Source organism: Clinocottus analis, unplaced genomic scaffold (genome assembly GCF_023055335.1).
Source record: "Clinocottus analis isolate CAN_PGR_092001 unplaced genomic scaffold, fCliAna1.0.p SCAF_3, whole genome shotgun sequence".
Lineage (NCBI taxonomy): Eukaryota > Metazoa > Chordata > Actinopteri > Perciformes > Cottidae > Clinocottus > Clinocottus analis.
Window position 1 is genome coordinate 15,257,720 of NW_027176042.1, and position 23,402 is coordinate 15,281,121.

Sequence of the window (23,402 nt, forward strand, 5' to 3'; positions counted from 1 at the left end):
CTTTTCTCACACTTTTGTTCTCTGAATTGAATCTGCTGTCCTTGAGCTTGTGTACCATCAGTAGATACATGAATAGTGAGGCAATCTTCCTCCATCTCCTTTGCTCTTCTCCATTGTTGCATTGCATTCAGAGGGAGGATGAAGAGCTGGGAGGTCACAGATAGAGAGAAGTGTTATGTTTGTTCCTGTCTCTGCTCTCTGAGTGAATGTGTCTCCACAGATGGGATTATATTGAAAGGCAAACAGAAATTTTACAGAGCAATGAAAGTGCTTTAGAGGCACAAGGCCACATAAGGCACATAGCTAACTGTATTTGTTAAGAGTTTTCCATCATCCATCTTGTTATCAGTATGCCAAGAGTAATTTACAGTTTACAAATGCACACTGTTGCTGCAAAGATTCATGTTATACACGCAACAGGCGGAATATGTCCGACGTATTGATTATGTTATCAAATGAGCAAATAAACGTGTGGCAAATACGTTCAGGCTATAAACTTTAAGTCAACATTGCCGTTGTTAATGTGCCGACTTATAGATTAACTTCTAATGAGCAAACAGGTCAGCACCCGTGGTGCAAAGGGTGAGGGATTAAACATGGAATGATTAATGTAACATGTTTCTTTACATACATGAGGTAGCTGGATATGACAGTTTATAGTGTTTACAGACATGCTTAAATTTGTATTGATCGTGACAATATCACAGTAAGTATTTAAACTATATATCATTCAGTGGTGAAGTGGATGCTTGGTGTCATGAAGTGTAACTGCACATGGGTTTTCCTGGCATTGGTGTAGACCGATGTTAACGGTTCATCAGAGTAATGGCCGGCAGGAAGAAACTGTGTTTGTGTCTGTTTGTTTTGGTGTCCAGTATTCTGCAGCAGAGTTCGAACATGTTGTGTCCAGGATGTGATGGTCTGCAGTGATGCTACCTGCCGGTTTCCTTTTGAAAGACAAGCAGAGAAAAGACTAGATAGCATCTTTTTTGGAACTCCCATTAGGTCCTGGGAGATGGTGGAGCCCAGGACCCTGAAGGATTGTTCATTGTTATAACTTGCTTTCATATTGATTGGTAGAACTTTTTTTTTGTATGTGTACAATCACTGCACCTACACAATGTAAATAAAATGAGATTTAGCTTTCTTACCACTGTCAGGAGCTGTGGAGCTGGAATTATTTCATGTTGGTACCACTTGAAGGTAGTTTTAAAATACTTGGAAATGCTGGTACTACTACTTTTTGTTTTATTACATCCACAAAAGACAACACTAATGGAAAATTATGTCCTTAGGAATCTCATTTTTAGGCATCTTGTTTTTAGGCATAATCATTTTTGGATTACATAGTGGTTGGTTTGCGATGTAACTGTCCTGGTTACTAATTGTGTTTATGTGTTGGTAATAAAAGTTATGCTTTCGCCTCTTGTTTATGGATACTGCTTCAGTCTGTTGTATTTTTGGGGGACAGGGTAAAATTCAAATGAGTCATGGCACGCTGCTGGCTTTCCCTTGTTATCAAGTTCCAGAAAGGCAGGTTGGTTAAGTTAAATAAGGCAACATTAGGTATTCACTGTCTGCAGGAGAGTCAGTCAAACATAAACAACCAGATGCAGCTTGTTTATCTGAAATTAGGAGGAGGACAATACCAGCTGCCATTCAATTCAATTCATTACTGTTGCTCATCAGCTTGGCTCTTATTTAACAAATCCACAACTATACTGTTATATTGTTTTTTTTTTGTTTTTTTAAAGTAACACACAGTTACCTGTGTAAAGTACCTTTACTGTAATGATGTTGACAGTAAAACTGTAAATTGAGCAAGTAGTTTGATGAAAAAGGAATGTTGAAAGTAAGCAGTCTTGTCTGAAACCTCTAAATATAACATGTAATATGCACAAGACTGTCCACATAGTGAGATAAGAAGCATACTTGTGTGGTTTGTGCTGACATACCAACCTCCAGTATGGACTATGTGCCCACAGCTATGCTCTACTTTGCACACATTACTTTGGCATGAGCCGGCGCAATAATTAATTATTTACACACACCTGAAAATAAGATAAGATGTAGAAGACAAAATTGATTTGTTCAGTCAAGGACTGCAATACACCACCTGCCGACAAATATATAGTTTCTGAGGCTTTTCTTGTCAATAATATTGCAGTGGAAAGGATGAAACGTCTTTTCATGTAAGACCTCACAAGTTTCAAGAACAAGCGCTATAAGGTACATCTTGCCTCCATTGCATTAGGAGTCGGACTTCCACTCAACTAAACTAGACGGGACATGTAGTCACTTTTTAACAAATACAAGGTAACCACAAGTTAACTCGTCTTCATTTTTTTTGATGATTAAGCCAGGAAATTAAACCACTACAATAAGTTCACAGTGATGTTTTTATTTCTAACTTTCTGAAACAACCAAAGCTTTCTTATTAGAGCGAGTTATTACTGGCCTTAAAAACAGATTTTTAACTGGTTTATCTGGACACCAGTAAACTTGATCACTTTGTAAAACTGGAAATTTGTGATTTTATTGTCTGTTTTAATAATAGTATTAATAATAATATTTGCATTTTTGATTTTCTGGAAAGCAGTATTGTGATTGATTGGATTATCCTGGTCAAATAAAGTACATGTATTTGCCAATATGAATTTCCCCGCTTTAGTGACATATATTAAATACAAACAAATGTAACAATGAATGATAATAATCGTGTCCACTGCAAAGAGGTCTCAAATGCACGGAGAGGTTTTAGTAAGTTCAACACGAGCTGGAGAAATTCCTCCTCTATCGTCCTCCTCAGTAACAATGGTTTCTAAAAAATAACACATCAACATTTGCCGAAGCTCTGTCAAGTTTTTAGTTTCACACTCGGCCCCAGCTTTGGGAACAGCTCCACAGTGTGTGATGGGTTTCAGTGCCTGGAGTGTTCTGTGATGGACAAAACCTTCAGTCACTTCCTGTCCGTGTCATATTATGTAGCCTCAGGCACATTGACCAAAACCAGTTACTGAGGCACCAACCATTCGACAAAGCTCAGTTTGAGTATGACGAGTTTCATGAGTTCTGAACTTTAGTAAATTACTATAGGGTCGAAAGAATATAAGAGATTGAGTTCCATTGTATCTTTGGGTTTAGTTTTTATATGCATGGGCATAATTACACATGCATTTGTTTTTATTTCCCAAGATGTACGAATACAGCTTCAAACCAGACGGTTTAGGTTAGAGACATTTCTGGGATCAATACAACAAAGTTATAAACAAACATCAGATTTTCCTTGAAACTGTTCAACTGATAACTATATTATTTACCTATAATTTATGTATTTATTTAGATGTATATCTATTAATCTCATCATGGGAAAATTATTCTCTGCATTTCACCCATCCTGAATAATTAAGATGTCCAGTGTCTTGCTCAAGGACACTTTGACATGCAAACTATGGGGAGAACAGTGATCTAACCGGCTACCTTGTGGTTTCAGCTACAGTGGCTATGTTCAATATCAACAATTCCCTCAAAAGAAGTAAGGTTAGTCGAACTTTGGCTAACTTTGGATGCCTGCAACCTGCAGTGAGAAGGTGTATCAGAATGTTAAAACATTTACATCTTTCCAAATTACGTTATCTTTCTCGACCTGTTATTCATTTCAGTTAAACTAAACTCACACTTAAGCTCCACCCCCTCCAACTCCTGAGAATAATTAAAAATGTTGTAAGACGTTAAAACTTATTCTTTCAGCAGGACATCAACTGGTGGGACACTGGTGCACCCGAGGAAATCCATCGACACACAAAGGAAACCCAGGGTTCTAGAAACTAAAGGAACCCCGTGCCACCCATCCCTATGGCGCAAACAACGATATACATGTGCACGTTATTCTGTGACATGTGACAACAAGCCCATGTGTCGCTAATGTTAGCAGACACGTCGTCGTGTCTTCAATGAGAGGAGCAATAAACAATCATGTAAGCTGTGGTTGGTGGGGTTTAGACAGGTTGGTTGACAGAAAAGGTGGATGTGAGATTCTCTGTAATGCTGATCTGTATTTGTCTTCCAAAAGCCCTGTTGTGGCTTGGGAGCCTGTTGCCATGACAACCACCATTTAATACCAGCGGTGTGTAGGAAGGCATACAGATATGGTTGAAAATTAGCAAACGGCTTTATGGCTGTTTTATAATCTATTCATAATTTTCACATGTGTGTTTTTGTGTCAGGGTAATGAATAAAATAAGTGTGCAAGAGCGATACACACGCTCCAGAAAATAACATTCATTCATGTGAGTAACACTGGGTCATATCTTCCCATGATTAATTCAAGGAATATTATATTGTGTACGCCTCAAAGTGAATACTTTACTGTGGATACATTGAAAACGTACTTTTTGTTCACTAGCTCACTGAATTGCATATTTGGCTCATCCTTTTTATGGAGATAAGGTAGTGACCCACATCTCTCATGAGAATCAGCATCAGCCCAGTTTTTTTCATACGGGGATGTAAAAATCCTTTGAGGCATTTAAATTTGGACTTTTTAAAATTCTTTATTGATGAATGATACATTAGTGTTTAGAAAGTAATCAATAGTGACCATTAAACCGATTTGTCAACATACTTAAAGGTAGAATCCCTTTAATTTTCACAGTACAAAAGTACGTCTTAATATTAAACAAGCAGAAACTGTGTGATTTAAGTCTTTGTTTCACAAAGAAATGCAATGTTTCCATTCCTCTCATCAGCAAAAGCTATTTTTCTAAAGTGTGGATGTAACAGTGTAACAGCGTAATAGTTTTGCATCGTTGGGCAAAAGAGTACCACTGTTCATTAACCCTCCTGTTACTTTCAAATCTACTAACATCTTTTACCCTTGGGCTCAATTTGACCCCAGCAATTTAAACCTACAGAAAATTATTATAATGGATATTGTTTCCCAAGTTTAAGTGTCAGGTACTTTATGTTTGTTTGTTGACGACAGGCATAGCTCTTTTAAAAAATAAAGAATAAGCAATTATGTTCGGGGTCAATCTAACCCCAGGAAAAACAAACACGATATCAGAAATTGAGTAGGCTTCTTACATCAGTAAGGAACACATGACAGTTTTTTTTGTTTTTTTTTAAACTATTAAAAAAAAAGTAAATTTGAGCATCGTGTCAAGGATTGGTCTACGCTACACTAAGTGCTATGAATGCAAATATGTTTGTGTGAGATCGTAAAAAAAACAAAGTCACTAAAATGAGTTTGGAAGAATATGAACAGCATATTATTAGAAGGTAGACTCCAGCCTTTTGTCTACACTACTGTATACATGATGTACACAACCATAAGCTCCCACCCCACCATTTGCAGCTGGGATGGAGTCTGAGCAAATAAAGATTGGTTCTCGCTAGACAGAGGCTAAAATGTGCGGGAATGTGAGAGCAGACAGGTGTCAGTGCTTGAATTTATCAACAACGTTGCAACCTTGTGCGGACACTGCAGAGTCATAAAAACAAAACACACACAGACACAGCTGTGTAAGCTTGGCCAGAGGAAGACCCAAACACCTTGTATGTAATGCACATGTGTAGGGGGGGTGTACAGTGTGTGGTCATTGAAAATATCTTCTGATTTATGTTCTTTACAGAAAATGAGCTAGGCTGGTGAGTCTGAAAAAAGAATGAATCGTATAATTTTTCTTTTAATAAAAAATGAAAATGGGAAAACGGGTCGTATACCTGAACACCACACACAGATTGTGTAAGGTTAAGGCCATAACACTTTCTGAAGATTATACAATTGTGTGTTATAGTGAGCTCAATATCATCCCAAACAACCAAAACCAATGTGTGTAAAATGTTGATATTTCTTATATGTTTTACACAGTGAAACACAGGGTGGGGTCAAATTGACCCTGAAGAACACCGATGCATACAACATGTGTACAAGACATTGAAAACATATCATCATGTTAATTTTATGTTTACCCAGTTGTCCTCATTAAATTAAGAAAAGTCATGAAATGTGCAGCAAAAAAAAATGATGTCAACCATTTTTTTTTAGAGATGTTAAACATTGAGTGGGATCAAATTGAGCTCAAAGGTAATAGGAGGGTGGTTAAATGTCGGTGCAGACCTCATAACCTTTGAAACACAAGAGAACGCAGATAAATTGCCTTTCCACATGAGCACAGACGCTACAGTAATTACAAGGATGTGAAACCTTTGAAAAACGTTCATGTATGTGTTGCTGCTTCGTCCCAAGAGCACGAGTCAATACAAATACCTTTGAAATATGATATTTCTACTGTGCTAAGACATTAAATTAAAAGTTGGGGACTCGGGTTGTACAGAATATTTTACAAGCTCATTTCTCTTCACAATGAAGTAGATTGTTGTGTTTGCTTTGACACAGACTTCAGAGATACGCCACCTGTTACAAGCTGATCAACATTATGGACATCCGGTCTTGCTGTGTTGTGGTAGCTATGGTAACCTCAAAGAGCACCAAATGTTCTGCTTGAAGTGTGAGGGTATCATCTGTGACACTGAGGCAAAAACAGGGAAAATCTGCATGACTTCCACAATTATTGAGATGATGTACCCTTTAACGGACCAATCCATCCAAATTCCCTAAAACAACACATGTTTGCACTCAGCTTTAATTTGGGTTTTATTTGCTTTTTGAGATTTCTTCCATATTTCCAAGAATGGGGGTTATTAAAATACCATTCTCAGTCTTTCTAGAAACAGTGACACTATTATAGATCTACAGAACACTATCGGCAGTTTTACTATCACAATAGATGTTTTCTTTTATACATATAGTGTTCACTAGTAAAGGCTTAATAAACGACTCAAGCAAGCAGCAGAATTTAAAAAAAACAAACACTGACACAAATGTTGGCATTCTAAAATTGTATTACATGCCATGTATTTAGTTGGCATCCAAAGTAACTTATAATAGGTGCAATCATACATGTGGGTACAACTCCAAAAAGTGAAAGAATACAATTTCACTCAGTTCCAGAAATGTCCTTGTCTATGTAAAATACTGCATGTTGAAGGAATGTTTAAAAGCCAATAAAACTTGAAATAGAATCTTTTTCTCCATAAGTCGGCATTATGTTATGTTTTTGAAAAATATTTCAAAATTGATTCGTGAATACGTAAAGTTGCGATATACAAGATTGGGAGCATTTCTATTGCTTCTCAGCGGCTCTCATCAAGATGACTGCTGAGCCGGTGGCTCGCAGCTCATGGTGCTAACAGCCCAGAAGGCCAACAGCGTTTAAATGAGGGGGAACTGGAGGGTGTGCAACGCTTCGGGAGATCATTATTAGCTGCACCTGACTTATGAGCTCGCCAGTGTGGCAAGCTCACGTGAACGAACATCACTAAAAACATACCTGCCCAGACTATGTCAATACAGCAAAGAACAGCTCAGATTGCAACACTCATTCTCTGCTCAAGTTAATATTACTCGTTAAATTGATATTTGGTGCTGTATCAATACTCTGAAGGACCTCCATGTTGCAAAATCCTTTGTTGCATTTTAAATATTTTATGATGTAGCACTTTTCTGTTGCTGAAACCTTCTTTTACGTGATTTATCCAGTTGTATTATTCTGATAGAATTTTGACAGCCATGATTTTGTGTTTTTTTTATGTTTGTGCATTCACTTTTATCATTCATGACGTGTCACATTGTATAATTGTATAACTGTTTTTTTCGGCAACCTTTAAAATCTCCTGAGAAACTTGCTTTCTAGCTGTCAAGGTCTCCGCTGATGCATGTGAGAAGCATTCAGTCCTTCAAAGGTTTCCATCACAGACCCCCATGACTATTGGTTTTGGTTTCTATGACAACTAAGTTGAACTATAAGTTGACTCATCTTTTACAAGCTTGAGAACATGAACGTGGTGAAAAAATGTTTTGGTCAGAATAAGATTTCAGGGCCAATCCTGCACTGGGGGAAAATGAAAATGAATCCTATTTCGTGAAAACATTTGTATACCGTATTCTTATTTGTGTATATATATATATATATATATATATATATATATATATATATATATATATATATATATATATATATATATATATATATATATATATATAAGAAAAATGAACTATTGCTAGAATATTCCTAAAACAAGGGAACGGCACCACAATCAATTCATGTCAGTTCTGGCTCTGAGAAAGTGAGTTCGGGATATTTTTTCATACATGCATACAAACACATGGGCTGGCAGGGATTTCATTACATGTTGAAACAGTGAAGCAGGGGAGTCACTCGAGTCCATTCATAGACTTACAAATGGATAAACTAGATGCAGCCATGGTAACATAAGGATGAGCAGAGCATTGATAGTTTCAGAGAAGCACAGTGAGGTACTGCCTGCGAGCTTTGTGACGCAGATTCTGTATTTGCGTATGCTTCTCCTGTATGACAGACTGAAAAGCTTTCTCGTGGATAAAATCAACAGATATAAATCAAATTAGAGCACCAAGAAAGCTTTCTTTTGTCAGAGATATTTTAATTTCCACCGAATTAGATGTGGTAAAAACGTTACGTGAGCAAAGGCTAATAAATAATGACAAGTAGGGATCCTGCATATATTCTGTCGCCTTAGAAGGGAGACAGTATTAATATGAATGTATTTCACACCTGGGCGTGGTTACTAAATGGTTAACAGCAACATTTATCAGTTTGTTATTTATCGGACAGCTATGAGTGTTGAAGGACGAGGATCTACTTTCAATTGACTGGCAATGCAAGTGACTGTAACAATTTTAACTGATTTCATGGCACAGCTTAAATATTGAGATAAACAGAATAATTTAATTAGAACTATGCCTAGTAAATGGTAACATAAGATGTACCAAAAGTAGAGATTACTGAGTAAAAGACCAGAGAGAGACTGAGGGATACAACGCTATTCTGACTCCAAGACTCATTAAATCCTCTAATATGATTATGCTGACTCTCCAGCCACGAAAGTTTTATTTTAAACTCAGCAATAATCGTAATATCGCAAATACTCCTGAAGTAAAAGGGTAATACAAGTTGCTTGAGGAATCCTTGCTGTGAGATTTGTTCAAAATAGCTTTTATTATAGCTTTTTCTTTCATATGGCACTAAACACTGCAATATCTATGTCCCAAAAGAGGCTGTTACTATGGTGACAGCGCACCAAAATTGTGGATGTCAACGGCAACTTAGTCGTTGTAAGTGCATAGACCTTGATCGTTAGAATATAAACATATAAGAAAGGAGGATTTTGAAAAATTAGAAAAATCATTCAACTCATGAGGTGGCCGGCAGTTCAGAGAAGAAACTGGAGAGTTACATCTTCATGCTGATGTCATGTTTTGTCTATCATGTCTGACTTGTACTAGACAAATTTGTGTCTCTTGCTATATGTCGGAGCTGTCTTCAAAAATGGTGTTGGCTCACCTTTTATCGGAAGAATATTCAAATCTTGGGTACTTTTTGCGATTTTACAAACTCCCCGTCTGATAACTGCTTTTGTTGAATAAATGCTTTCATTCTACTTTAGAAACGGTGTTATTGGGGTTATGCTTCTTTTTCCGAGAGTACGTAGTACTTTTACCTTTATTTTTTTTTTAAATTTGCCTTTCCTTATAGAAATTCAGGTTTCCAATCCTCGACGGATGTATCAAGTACACTTTGAGACTTAAACTTAGACCACTGTGATTGACGCCCTCCTGCAACTGAGGATTTAAGGAGGATGATACATTTTCGAAAATAATGATGATAGTATAAGGGATTACAATGCTTGGATTTGTGATACAGCACAACCTGTATTGCTAAAACAACCAGAGTTCTGGTGAGCTGTGTGATACCGGGAGTCAGAAAAGAGAGAGTAGGTGTTTTTGTGGGTAGGTGGGGAGCAGGTTAAAGATGCTCCACCACTCTCTCTCCTGTTATCCCAATGGCCTTTTAGCGGCATTACTCATTTTAGGAAGAGACACTCATGTTACATAAACCAATGCTTCAGAGTCTGCCTACCAGCTAAAATCTCAGCATATCCGCTATATACCATAATTGCAACGTGCTATAATGGTGCAGGTCAGTTCTTTCTCTTGAAACTCCTCAGCTGTCGCTTGCACACAGATTTCTGTGGTAGCTTTTGGAGATTTTCAAGACAAAAGTTAACATAAAATCCATGTTTCCAACACTGTCTACTTCCAAAAATGTATGTTACAGAACTGTTGCAAAAGAATACAATAAGTCCCATGACACATGGACATTGCAGTTGTATCCATGTGATGAAAACACACACACAGTAGCCGATCAATAAAGAGGTTGAAGGTGACAACTGCTCCGTTCATGTTGTTTCTACCTCACTTCATCACCTCTCCAGTTTATCCATCATCTGAAGAGAAGAGACAATGGTCAGTTTATTTTCTACAGGTTAACCTCAATGCTGTGCGTTAATTCTCAAGAAAATACAGTCCATACATCATAATTATAAGTCCAAGCTGCTTTTGAAATGCATCATACCCTCCAAGCAACATGTTTGCAGTTCATTTTAATACAGTTTTGAATCAATGAATGTTGGTTGGGCAGTGTTTTCTACCTTCCTGCCCCCATGGTGCTTTGAATATGTTCATCTTTTACTTTGTATTATAAAATATGTGATGTCTTAAATTACATAATGTAAGTTAATTAAAAAAAAAACATAAATGCGATATCCTGCCTATATGTCTTCATCTCTCTAAATGCAATATTGGAAAATCTGTCAAATCAAAGGGAACCACTACTGCTGGTATTGAATATCAGTTAGCAAAAAAAAAAAACATGACCACATAGCCATCTGTCCTGTGGGAAGAGATCCGAGATGGAGCTTTTATGTGCAAGAAATAATGAATACGTTTTGTTTTTTGGACACATGATCAAAACTGCTCTTATTCTGGGACCAAACAGTGTTGGAAAATGATAAGAACCAACTTCCGTAGGGACTCTGAGATAAATAAAACTTTTAAACCTTCCTCAATTACTGGTAGAAGTGCGAAAATGACGATACCATTATCAAAACATTTGCTGCACTGGTTTGCGCGCACACAGCAACGCGCCCGCGCGCGCACGCACGCACGCACACACACACACACACACACACACACACACACACACACACACACACACACACACGTACACGCGTTGTAGAGAGGCAAGTCGCACACGCTCTTCCCCTCCTTCCTGCATCATAGTCCGCTGTTACCATCACACGTTCACGTAATACTCCCATGAACAAACTGACTTGTTGGAAATGCTCGAGGATCTTAAATCCCTCTACAAGCACGCTGACTGTAGCATCAGTAGGAGAAAAAGTGAAGCCGCAACAGGGCAATACTAACATATTACAGATAGCGGGATTATTGATTATCACCAGTTTACTTCATTGAAGGTAAGTGGACGCAATGTGCGTAATCTTTGGTTTACCAGGATTAGATTGCACGGCAGAATGTCATGGAATGTTTTCTGAGCTTTATTCATTCAGTCATTGACGTCTTGGCCACCGCGCGGACGAAAACTTTTGCGACGATAAAAACCTTTTCGGTTAAAACATCAGGCGTGCTCACGTGATTTAAGGAGTTTTCTGCAGCAATCTCACCTGGGCGATGCGCAAATAGCTTACTGTATGTGAACTGTACGGCTGCTTGAGCAGTGAAGGATGTCAGTATATTGCAGACTATAATCGGTCACACCTGTTTTGCTGTCAAAGCCAAAGTTTACGCATATTTCTGCTCATTGGTCGCCGCTCAACAAGTCCATTCAGAATATGTGCTTTCCAGTTCATAAAGACTCGCTCAAAGATTTACGTAAGGCATGCAGCTCATGCACTCAGACTGCAGAGCCTCTTCAGTTCACATGTTCAGGCTTAAAGTGTCCCTGCCTCCTTGTCATCATTGCAGGCTCAAAAAGCTTGTGATTGCAAGACCCACTTACTTTGCCAATGCTAAGCCACGACTCCTTCATGCACCCCAGAAGGATGGAGTGCAAGTGCTTTGACAAGTTAGGACATGAATCTTCCCGTCATCTGAATAAACCATAAAATAGAGACACACAGAGGTCCTCCTTTGCAAGGGCTCCTCTGTTTGAAATTTCAGCTTTGAGAAAATGTACTTGGATCAATCACAGGGCATCATATCAATAGTCTGACATGCAAGTAAACTGTGCTAAAAGTTTGGGAACCCTGCTGCACTAGTTAGTCGATGTGATTAAAAGGAATATGTGTTGGAGCACTTAGAACAGTAAACACTGGGTTTTATCGATAAATTAGATTAGACATTCCTTTTTTAGCTACAACAGAAAAGAGGGTGAAGTGCAACTGTTGATGCTATAGGAAATAGTCTAATTTATGGTTTAGAAGATCTAATGTGTAAGGAAACTCGTTGAAAACTGATACTGATATAAGCCCTGATTTATAACAAGATGCTGTCTGTTGTGCCTTTTTGCAAAAAATACTGCCACACACACACCTTTGTTTGCACCTTTTGTCTAAGTGTCTATTTTTTCTCTTCCCCCTAGCCTTGATGGTTTGTTCTGGGAAACTGTGAAAGACATCATTGAATTGAATATTTAGAAGGTTTGTCTGATTAGAGGTTCAGCCTGTCGCTTATGTAACAGGCTTCACACTCATTGTAATCTGTTACCTGGGTCGCGCTGTGTCATTGGGCATTCAGCTAGAGTAAATAAAAAAAATGTAGCTGTCAGATAATTAGGGACTTGGTAAAATGGAGAAAAAAATGTTTTTCTTAGGTTTGGTTAATATTCTGGATTTTGTTTTGTAAACTGTGTTTGAGTTCAGATCAGTAAATGGAGTTTCAGCCACATGCGGCGGCAGCGGTCTTGTCTATTCTGCACAGACAGTACCATGGTGCATACAGTAGCACTTGGTGACCATAGCAACAAAACAACATCAGAAGACACTGGTCAGATGAGCCACTGATGCCCAAGAAAGAGTTGAATGGTCGACTCAATGTATAGCACAAAGAGGGACTGATTCATACTTCATCAAAATGTTCTTTTCTTTTGGACACATTTCTCTGCTTCTGCTCGTCTGATATAATGTCCTTGAAAATGAGAGGTGTGAATGTGTTCTTTCTGTTCACAGCTAGAAAGTGCGACATTTAGGCCATAAATGAGGCATTACAGGCTTTAAAATTTGGCTGAAACATCACCCCCACCATCTGCCCTCTGTCACCAAGCCGTTCACTTTGAAGAGGCCCGTCGGTTGCCAAATCCTCGCCTTTCTCGGGCCTGCTGCCACCGTCTGACATGGCTTTGACCAACAAACCTGAGTTCTAAAATAGCAAAATAATGATTATGTTACCAAAACTGTGTGTGTTGTTATGAAGCAAATAAAAACGCAGAACACTTCTAATCTTAGTCTATGTCTTCATTCAGTCATCTAACAGATCATTTTAAGTTAATTGAGATGGACCTTGTTCCTAAACTGCAGTAGATTTTGCAGTAGATTTCTCACCTTTGTTTAGCCACTTGAGAGACAAATTACATAAACCCTTTAGGAAAGATGGCGTGCCCATGCATCATAATCACACCAGGGCCAAAATAATTATACTAACTAAATGATTTCCACATAGGCTATATCCTTGATAATTTCGACTACAGCATGAACTGTATGAACATGCTGTTCCACTTTAGACTTGTTGTTAACTTGAAGCTTGTTTTTCCCCTGATTTAGCTGTAGCCTTTTTCAGTTTGTAACATTGCTCCTGTTACTGCCAGGCTGTCTGTTGTCCTGGGGACATTAGCCATTTTGCTCAAAGTAAGTGTGCACAAGCTGTTTTTATTCTGTAAACCCCACAAACATATTATTAAGTGCTTGGAAAAGCTTATCTGAACGCTGGTCAAGGTGGCAGTATGCCAATTACCCCTACTTCAGAAGCCTATTCCAGGTCTCTTATTATAACTCTCATTACAATTTGTATTACACCATGCAGTAAGTCATCATTTAAAAACATCACTATATTTTACTGACACATAGAAGAAATCCTGTAAGTGACTCATTTTTGCAATTATATTCTAGGTCTTATAGTTTTTATATTATGGATGTTACTTGAAAATGAAATAATCTAAATTGAAGAGGTTTTACATTTATCTTCTTTATGCCACTGGAATATTAATTGGATACAAATATGAAATATGATTATCAAATGCAATAGCTCTGCATTTGTCATTATCCTTCAATGGTGTTCATAGTTACATTTTCCCAATGCCAAGCTCTGCTAATTTGGAACAGCATTCAGATTTCCTTGAGTGAGGAACACTTCATTCAGATCTTTCAGAATGCAAAGATAAAAGAGGCCTGATTCAGCAAAGTCCTATCTGTCTTTTAACATCTGGAACACGGACATTCCAGAATCCATACATTCCAGAATACGGACATTCCAGAAAAGAACCTGGACATTCCGAAACCCAGATATTCCGGAACTTAACCTGGACATTTCGAAACAGAACCCGGAAAATTTTAGAACACACACATTCCGGAAAACAGGCATTCCAGAACAGAATCAGGGTACTACAGAAAACAGACATTCCAAAACACAGATATTGCGGAACCTTGACAATCCGGAGCCCAGAAATTCCAGAACCCAGACAGGTTCAAAGTTTAAAGTGGGTTCTATTAAATATGTAAAAAGCTCTAGGATTTAAAGGTGTGATGTTAAGAATAGTGTCATAGAATAGGGTGATATGACAATATATAGTGGTGTGATGTGTCTTGAATGTTGGTGGTTTTGAACGTGACATCATGGAACAGAAGCCATGCTCAAACTCCTTGCTCATTGGTTTAGAGCTGGTGACATTGCAATACTTGAAGTCTACTAAAATACTAAAAGTCCATAAGTAAGACCAATTAGGGGGGGGATAAGTTAGCCACTTTGGATTTAGAAACGGGAGAATCCTTTAATCTTCAAGATTTCATTGAAATCGGGGGGGGGGGGGGGGGGGGGTACGTAAAGAATTGTGTCTGACTTAGTGTTTGTGTTTTGTACATTGTTGCACTGTGAGTCAAGCTTCCAAGAACAGGTGAAGAGATGATTTATTGGGAGGTATGATGATTGCATTTAATAGTCTTGCATTAGCCTCGTCCCTGAACCCAGGTACCCAGGTGGCACAGTTGTGTGAATTTAGGCGAGAGCCAGAAGACACTTGTGTGGGTATTTTCCCTGCAGTGCTCATGTAGAACATGTGTTTTATCCAGAGCATATGAGACTTATCAGACTAATTGTGAACCGACAGCCCTCCTCTTCAGGAGAGACAGGCATGCCGCACATTGATCAGGACAGTTGTGTTTTGCCATGCATCATTGTTTAGAGTGCCACAGTAAGAGATGGACTCTGTGTTTGAGCAGTTTGCAACCTCTTTTCTCACCATGTGTTATTTACTTGTGCATGCTTCTGAATAAACACTACAGCCTTGACTAAAAAAAAAGTGTGTGGGATGAACTTAAACAATAAATGTAATGGCTGAATATAAGGATTTGATCCCTTTTGGCTAAAACAAAATAAAGGAAGTCTGGCTTATTGTTAAAGTGGTGTGTGGTTAATTTTTTTGGTATAGTGACTTCGAAGCAGTGACGGTTTCTGCTTGCAGTGACATGCATTACAATTCATAAATCTGTGGCATAAAACATACTGAAAGATTGCTCTATTTGTGTTTGAAATTCAATCTAAAGAATAATTTAGACTGTGGGAGGTGGCTTGATAATCGACAGACAAACATGATGTGGAGAGATGTAACGGAAAGGCAAAACGGGAGCTCACCTACTCTGAAACTACCACACAAGTCAACCTCCTTCTGGATCCTTACTATTCTATTCTATTTTGGATTACAGGGCCCATGTTTAATACAAAACCATTGGTTTCCATTCTGAAAACAGTATTCTAATATGAAACAAAAAGTTTCATGAATTAATTTGTATAATACAGCATCTGTTTAATATTCACTGCACCACCACTTTTGCAATTCAATGAGTATTGAATATGGCAGGGATCTCATCTCGAGTCATTTGTCCCTTCTTGAAGCTTGTTCTTTGGCAATACCTCAAATATAATTAACTGCAGTTAAGATATGTGGCCTTGCTGAGACACTTGGATAGCATCAGATGCAAGGAAAATATTTTGTTATTGGGATGAGCATTGCCAGATGGAAGTATTACCATAAATGTACAAGCAATGTATCTTGTTTTAACACAGTGTTTCTGTTGTTGCATGACAAGGCTGTCATTTAGAAACAAGTTCTCAAGTTAAACATTAACATTTCATATTATGGATTGGCCCTTTTTCATGTTACTCATATCAGATTATTATTTAACATGTTAAGGTCTTGTAGTAACGTCTAACGCTTAGCCGCTGAACATGTTTAAAAGATAAGTATTTAATTCCAACTGACTGGCAGCTTTGAAGACTTGACTAAATCCAGTGACACAATATCTAGAAAGGGTTATTTAGGGGAAGAAAGAGACCTGCAGCACCGGAGCACGGCCACTTCAATAGCCTGTATATGTATAGGATTATATCCAAATGAATACAAAACATCATATTTTGTCTCCCTGCTTATATGAATCAAAGACAGATACGCTCCATTCGATTAGTAAATAAAGAGGCTAAAATGAGGAACATCAGTGGAAATGGACTTAGTCTTAAATTATAATAACCAAGCAATTTGCATAAGGTAACACTTTTTATAATGAGCTCCACAACAGAGATCTGAGGAGACTGGATCATAGAGTAATGAGTCCTCTTGTGGGCAGCAGCACACTGCATACACTACAGCTCCTACTGTCTTCAACTGGGGCTTTCTCTTGATTCACAAAACATGAGATCCTTCTGATTTGTTGCCTGCAAGTAATAAACAGTAATAAAGCACATCCTCTTAACATGTGCAGCCTTGAAAACATTTGTTTTTATATTAATAAAACTACTCCTTATTGCACTGCCGATGGATGCAAAGCCTCTGAGAGGGTCTTGACTGAGGCTCCAGACAGCACCTCAGCAGAATTTCTCTTCTCCCACTCTCCCATGCTGGCTGCCATTTCTTCTGTGAGGCCTGCTAAAAAATGTGGGGCTCTTTTCCATACGAGCATCCTGCTTCACCAGTAATATTTAGCTGCTGGTGGGGGCCCCGTATAGATGCGACTGATTCGAGTCAACTTCATTTAAAGTTGTTACTCCAATTCTGCAGTTAATTGCTCCATTGAAACTATCATTTACTCAAAACATATATACAAAAGTTACCAAAAAAGTATAGGTGTCATTCATACACTGAAAGCTTAATTGCTCAAGCTACATCAGAAAAGCATGTTCTAGCAAATAAGCCATTGTTACCCTCTATGTTCATGGTACAGCAGTTCTACAGCATTTCTTTTTTGTGGAGAAAAAAGCAGGTTATGTTATTTATTAATTTTATAATCTAGTGAGGCATACAAACGTGTTAGATAACTTCATATTGGGCTTTTTTATTACAGTTAGAAATGTTATATGGAATGATATTTCTTGCAGTGTGTTCAGATATACAGTCACAGTCTAATGTGTTACCTTGGGAAGCAGAGAGACCACCAAGTTTGACTGAAAGTGTATATATTTATTTTCTTGCACAGTATTTGAGTAATATGGTTTGGCGATAAGACAATATATATTAGGAGATTATACATTGCATCATATATGTTCTTCTCCATACATTAACATTGTGGTATCACTTTCCAGTAATATCTCTGGTTGTATCTCTCAGTTGTGGTCAATGTTGCAAATCAGCAAGCAGCTCTGTTTTTTTTTTTTTACATTATCTTAGCATCATAGATGCTATATTTATATTTGAACTGAGTGATATCTCATGTTGCTGTGACACTGTGATATAATATTTTATCCATATTGCATGTTGATTCCAAATGGAAGCTTTTGTTTTACTTTTGTGACAAGAAAACTACTTAGCTTGATTGTACTGCACATCAAACATGGCAAATGTTATCATGCAGTAGATTGTAATGCATACAGTTGTTATGATGACTTAAATTTCAAACATTAAGCTGTCAGTTAATTGTGATGAGCGCCACAGCAAATGTGAAAACCGGAGAGATAATAGCTTTCACAACTTTCAGTAGTCTTTTAAGACAAACAAAAGAGGAGACAAAAGTTACAGCAACAGCACAGGGTCAAGTCCATCTGAATATTTTTCCTGTAGAAAGCAGACATGAATAATGCTGCTGCTGCTGCTGCAGTACGCAGCTGACTCACTGAGGAGTGGAAAGAAACAAGCCTGGCAATCTAACAGAGTTCACTGAGGATGATTCTGTTATTCGAAAACATTTTTGCTCTTGTGGTCATTTGAAATAATTTGCTCCCACAAGCTCAATTACACTTACCTATTCTGTTACGTATGATTCAAAAGGTTTCAGAGAAAGGCATAATTGTGTGCCCGCACTGCTCCCTATAAGTGCAGGCATTGATTTACTGCATTCATTTTGTTTTAAGTGCCTTACTGAGCAACTGTTTCCCCCATTTCTAATACTGCCAATAATGAAACGGTATATTTCTCTGTAAAGCAATTTGTTCTGTTTCTTTTCTTCCAACAATACATTTACAGGAATGCAGTTGGATGTTATACAGTAACGAGCACACAATTTAAGCTCTGTGGGCTTTTTGATTCAGGTGCTCACCTGTACTGTGGAGATGAATGTCTGTCAAACTGATGCTCTACTATACAGGTAATTATAACATGTTGCCAATTTTTAACAGGCTGTGTTGTGGCCGGACATTCCCTGGCTATAGGGCACGAGCTGCCATGCCATTTGGTTGTCTGACACTCGGAGAGAAGAAGGATTACAACAATCCCTCAGAGGTGGCCGACAAATATGATCTCGGACAAATTGTTAAATCGTGAGTACATCTATGTCGTTATGTTGATGAGTGGGTACAGATTTTTAAGAGATCTGCCCAAACTATGATGGACGTTTCTTCTTTCTTTCCGCATTTTAACAGAGAGGAGTTTTGTGAGATATTCCGGGCAAAGGATAGGAACACCTTGAAAATGTACACCTGTAAAAAGTTCCACAAAAAGGATGGAAGGAAAGTGAGGAAAGCTGCCAAGAATGAGATAACGATCCTAAAGATGTAAGTGAAGTCAGCTTTATTCTTTCTTCAGGTCGAGCCAAAGGCCAATCAGAGTGTCGTGAAAAAGCTCAAAAAACAACATCCCAAAATTTTACCTTTGGATATATTTTTAGATTAATACACAAGGAGGAGTCTAGTGATATTCTAGCTGTTTCTTACTGTTAACAAATCCCATTAAAATAACACCAAATCCTAATTTTCCCTTAACAGTCCTGAATTTCCAACATAAGACTGTATAGCTTGTACTACGCTTTGACTACTTATTGCTCATTTTTAACCCCACTTACATCCTTCTATTCTCCTCCCGCTCCTATTCCTCTGTTCCCTCTTTTTCCGCTTTTCAAAGGATAAAACATCATAACATCCTTCAGCTGGTTGATGCTTTTGAAACAAAGAAAGAGTACTTTCTTTTTCTGGAGCTGTGAGTATTATTAGAGGCACATGAGATGTATATGTTGGCACAGATTGGTTTGCATTGTTCTTCATCAACTGTGTTGTTCCACAAGTGACATACATTCCATTTGGATGTCCCGTCTCTGCAGCGCCACAGGCAGGGAGGTGTTTGACTGGATCTTAGATCAAGGATATTACTCCGAGAGGGACACCAGCAATGTTATGAGGCAGGTGTTGGAAGCTGTAGCGTACCTGCACTCTCTGAAAATTGTCCACAGAAATCTTAAGGTATATTACACTGCTGACACCTAGTGAAACATAGTAGCATTTCCACCAATGCCAAATAATATATATATATATATATATATATATATATATATATATATATATATATATATATATATATATATATATATATATATAATAACTCTTGGAAATGCTTTACAATTACAATAACCTGTATTTGTTTCCTCGTACAGCTGGAGAACTTGGTGTACTTTAATCGTTTGAAGCACTCCAAAATTGTTATCAGTGACTTCCAGTTGGCAAAACTGGAAAATGGACTCATTAAAGACCCATGTGGAACCCCAGAATATCTTGGTACGTGACATAAAGCCACAATGCAGTTTCAACTAAGTTCAATTGATATGTGTGTAGTAAGAAAAAACATGTTTTTTATTCTGTTGCTCAGCTCCTGAGGTGGTCGGGAGGCAGAGATATGGAAGACCTGTTGACTGTTGGGCCATAGGTGTCACCATGTATATACTGTGAGTGCTCACAAATATACTATAGTCATTTTCGAAAGTATGTATAAGTGATTTTATCAATATGCATGTTGTCCTATAATGCTCTCATTCTGCCATCTCCATAGTTTGTCTGGAAACCCTCCCTTCTATGATGACGCTGATGGAGATGATGATCGCGATAAGAATCTTTTCCTAAAGATTTTGTCAGGGGACTACGAGTTTGATTCACCATATTGGGATGATATTTCAGATTCTGGTAAGAGATAATCAGTTTATTAAAATGCATATCAATTGAATCATTTTTCACAGAGGATGTGTTCAGAGTTAGAATTTTGGCAAGCTAGTTCAATGTTGTTTATTTAATTTTTTTTTCAAGCCAAAAACTTGGTGGCATCTTTGATGGAAGTGGACCAAGATCAGCGATTAACTGCACAGGAAGCTATTGCCCATGAATGGTACAAACATAAAGTTATTATATAAATTGTCACACCAACAAAACTTAAGTTATAAACTTTCTAATAAAGTAACCACAGATATGATTACATGCTGGAATATAAATAGTCTCTTGTTCCTTTTCTCAGGATTTCTGGAAATGCTGCCTCAAACAAGAACATCAAGGATGGCGTTTGTGCACAAATAGAAAAGAACTTTGCCAAAGCCAAATGGAAGGTATCGCTTTTAATATATATATTATACATTTTTGCTCATATATCATTGCACGTGTTGGACGAAATGTTCATGTTCAGGACCCAAGTCAGATTTTCTAGACATAAACAAAGATAATTTTCTTCATATTACCTCCATTCTAAACACAGTGTTCACTGAAATTAACAACCATGACAACTACAATAGGTTGCTGTCACAATTTTGTATATTTATCCATACATATATTTTTTTCTCCTTATCCAATTTGACTTAAAGTTTCATACAATATTTATTGTATATTGTTGTATACTATTAGAGATTTTATTGAAGCCTATTTTTTTTCCAAAATTAAGTGTGTTTTTTCGAGAGAAAGAGAGACAATGAATTCAGCCTAAAAGATAAAACAATATAAAGGTAGTTATGAAGGCATACCACCAAAACAGCGGCAACTGTACACCTTTACAATTTCATGTCAGTCAGAACACTTCCTCAGAGCTTGCATCAGGATTCATCTGTAAAGTGTGTTGTCGGCTGTCACTTAATTTGACCCGAGCATATTTTAATTACTCGCAGAAAGCTGTCCGAGTGACCACCCTCATGAAGAGACTTCGGGCGTCTGAGCAGGGGGATTCCGGGGCCTCAGGTCTCGCTCCAGGTGCTGCAGCCGACCCCGACACACCCGGTGGTGCTCCTGCTCCTCCAGCTGGCGGCAGTGACAGTGTTGCTGCCAGCATGAAGGCTGCTCTTAGTGAAAAGGTTCCTGACACACAAACTGCCATTTCTGCACTCTCCCTGCCCAGTGCAGCGAGACAGGAGGAGCAGCCACCGGCGCGGTGCAATGGAGATGTTCCCCAAATGTTGCCACAAGGAAAGGGAGACTAGGCCTCTGAGAATTAAAAGAAGATGACCCTTGCCAACCAACAAGCACATGTGCAGTAGAGCCACTCAATTTGGCATAATGGTATGTCTATGCTGTTCGACTACCCCCCAGTTTGCAGAGTTATTTCATGTATTTCCTCATTTTTGCCTTCTGTAGTGGTCGGTCTATTGAATAGTGTTCTCCATTCTCCCTTGTTATGTTGTGTAAGAGTCTCCCTAAAGCTAGTGGCATAGCTTTTCTGTTGTTTCCTTTTCCTTGAAATCTGTAAGAAAAAAAAATCTGTAATTTTGTGAAATCATTGTACATAGGTGTATTTGTTGGTTTCAACAAGTTGCTACTTTTCAGCTTAAGAAATTACATTCCTGAGTTCATGTTTTGTGACTTAAAATTCTGAGTTGAGCGATTGAATCAATTGACCACATCAAGGTTTAAAAATGTGTTCATTTATTAAAATACTTTACACTCAAATTCGTTTTTGAGTTAACTCATCAGAAACCATGCCTCTAATTGGAAAACATTTACAGTTATTTGGAGAAAAAAATAAGAACCTTTGAAACACAGATGACTGTGTTTAAAGTATTACAATTTATTACATAAAAATTACATACAGTCAACAATTAGTTGATTCAACTTAAGAGACTCAACGTCTGCTGGTTTATCTCCAGTCAACTTACAATTTTAAGGCAGCAAGAAAGCATATTTTTAAGTTAAGTGCCTTAATATTTGTTGCAGTCATTAATGTACTGTGCTGAAATGTTTTAAAAGGAACAACTTGAAAATAAATACTTAGTGATTTCTTTTAAATGTTTTTGCTGCCCTTCTGTTTAGTTTCACGCTGCTGTATTGATATTTGTGTTCCGTCCTCTTTCACACTAAAACTTAAACACACAAAACTAAAATTAAAGCGTTGTATGTGGAGTGATGTTTTAGCTGTCATGTTGTTGTGTTGTCGCTTGTTATATGAACATTTCAGAGTTTATAGCTGAGTCCATATACTGTACCACTATGTATTTTTGCATTGTATTTTTTTATTTATGTGTATATTTAGCAACATTTAGCTGAGCTAACTGGTTGCTATACTGCTTGTGAATGAATAAAATTTGCAATATTGATATTGCTGAAACTGGGACATGTTTTCTCAACTTTTTTATTGCGAAAAAATGCAAGCAGTCTTAGTCCTTAAAAAAAGAAGACGCTTCAGAATTGATATTGATTAATGTCAATTATCACTCACTTAAGACTTAAAAGCCATATCAAACTGATATAGTCCATACTATTTTGCTTTACAAATCAAGCAAACTACCCAGTGGCAAATTAGATAGCAGATAAACTATTTACTCAACTAAAATTGATCTGGACTATTACAGATATCTAAGTATCTAGTTTCTAATACCAATTTTAGCTCTTGCGCTAATTTTGCTCTCTTGCACTATATATATATATATATATATATATATATATATATATATATATATATATATATATATATATATATATATATATATTAACTATGATTAAAAACTACATACAACATGCATACAATAATGTGACATTAAGTTGCATTAAATAACCGCTGGGTGGTAGTAGT

The 23,402-nt window shown here is 37.6% G+C and overlaps 1 protein-coding gene across 1 annotated transcript; it reads left to right on the plus strand.

Annotated features, from left to right (window-relative positions):
* Positions 1 to 11,229: 11,229 nt before the first annotated feature.
* Positions 11,230 to 22,941, plus strand: camkva (CaM kinase-like vesicle-associated a). The gene is made up of 11 exons (XM_068594190.1): positions 11,230 to 11,421; positions 18,776 to 18,916; positions 19,019 to 19,150; positions 19,497 to 19,571; positions 19,693 to 19,831; positions 20,023 to 20,143; positions 20,235 to 20,310; positions 20,415 to 20,545; positions 20,666 to 20,744; positions 20,871 to 20,958; positions 21,508 to 22,941. The coding sequence occupies exons 2-11, from the start codon at positions 18,822 to 18,824 to the stop codon at positions 21,814 to 21,816; spliced, it is 1,245 nt and encodes a 414-aa protein (XP_068450291.1). The 5' UTR covers positions 11,230 to 11,421; positions 18,776 to 18,821; the 3' UTR covers positions 21,817 to 22,941.
* The last annotated feature ends 461 nt before the right edge of the window (positions 22,942 to 23,402 follow it).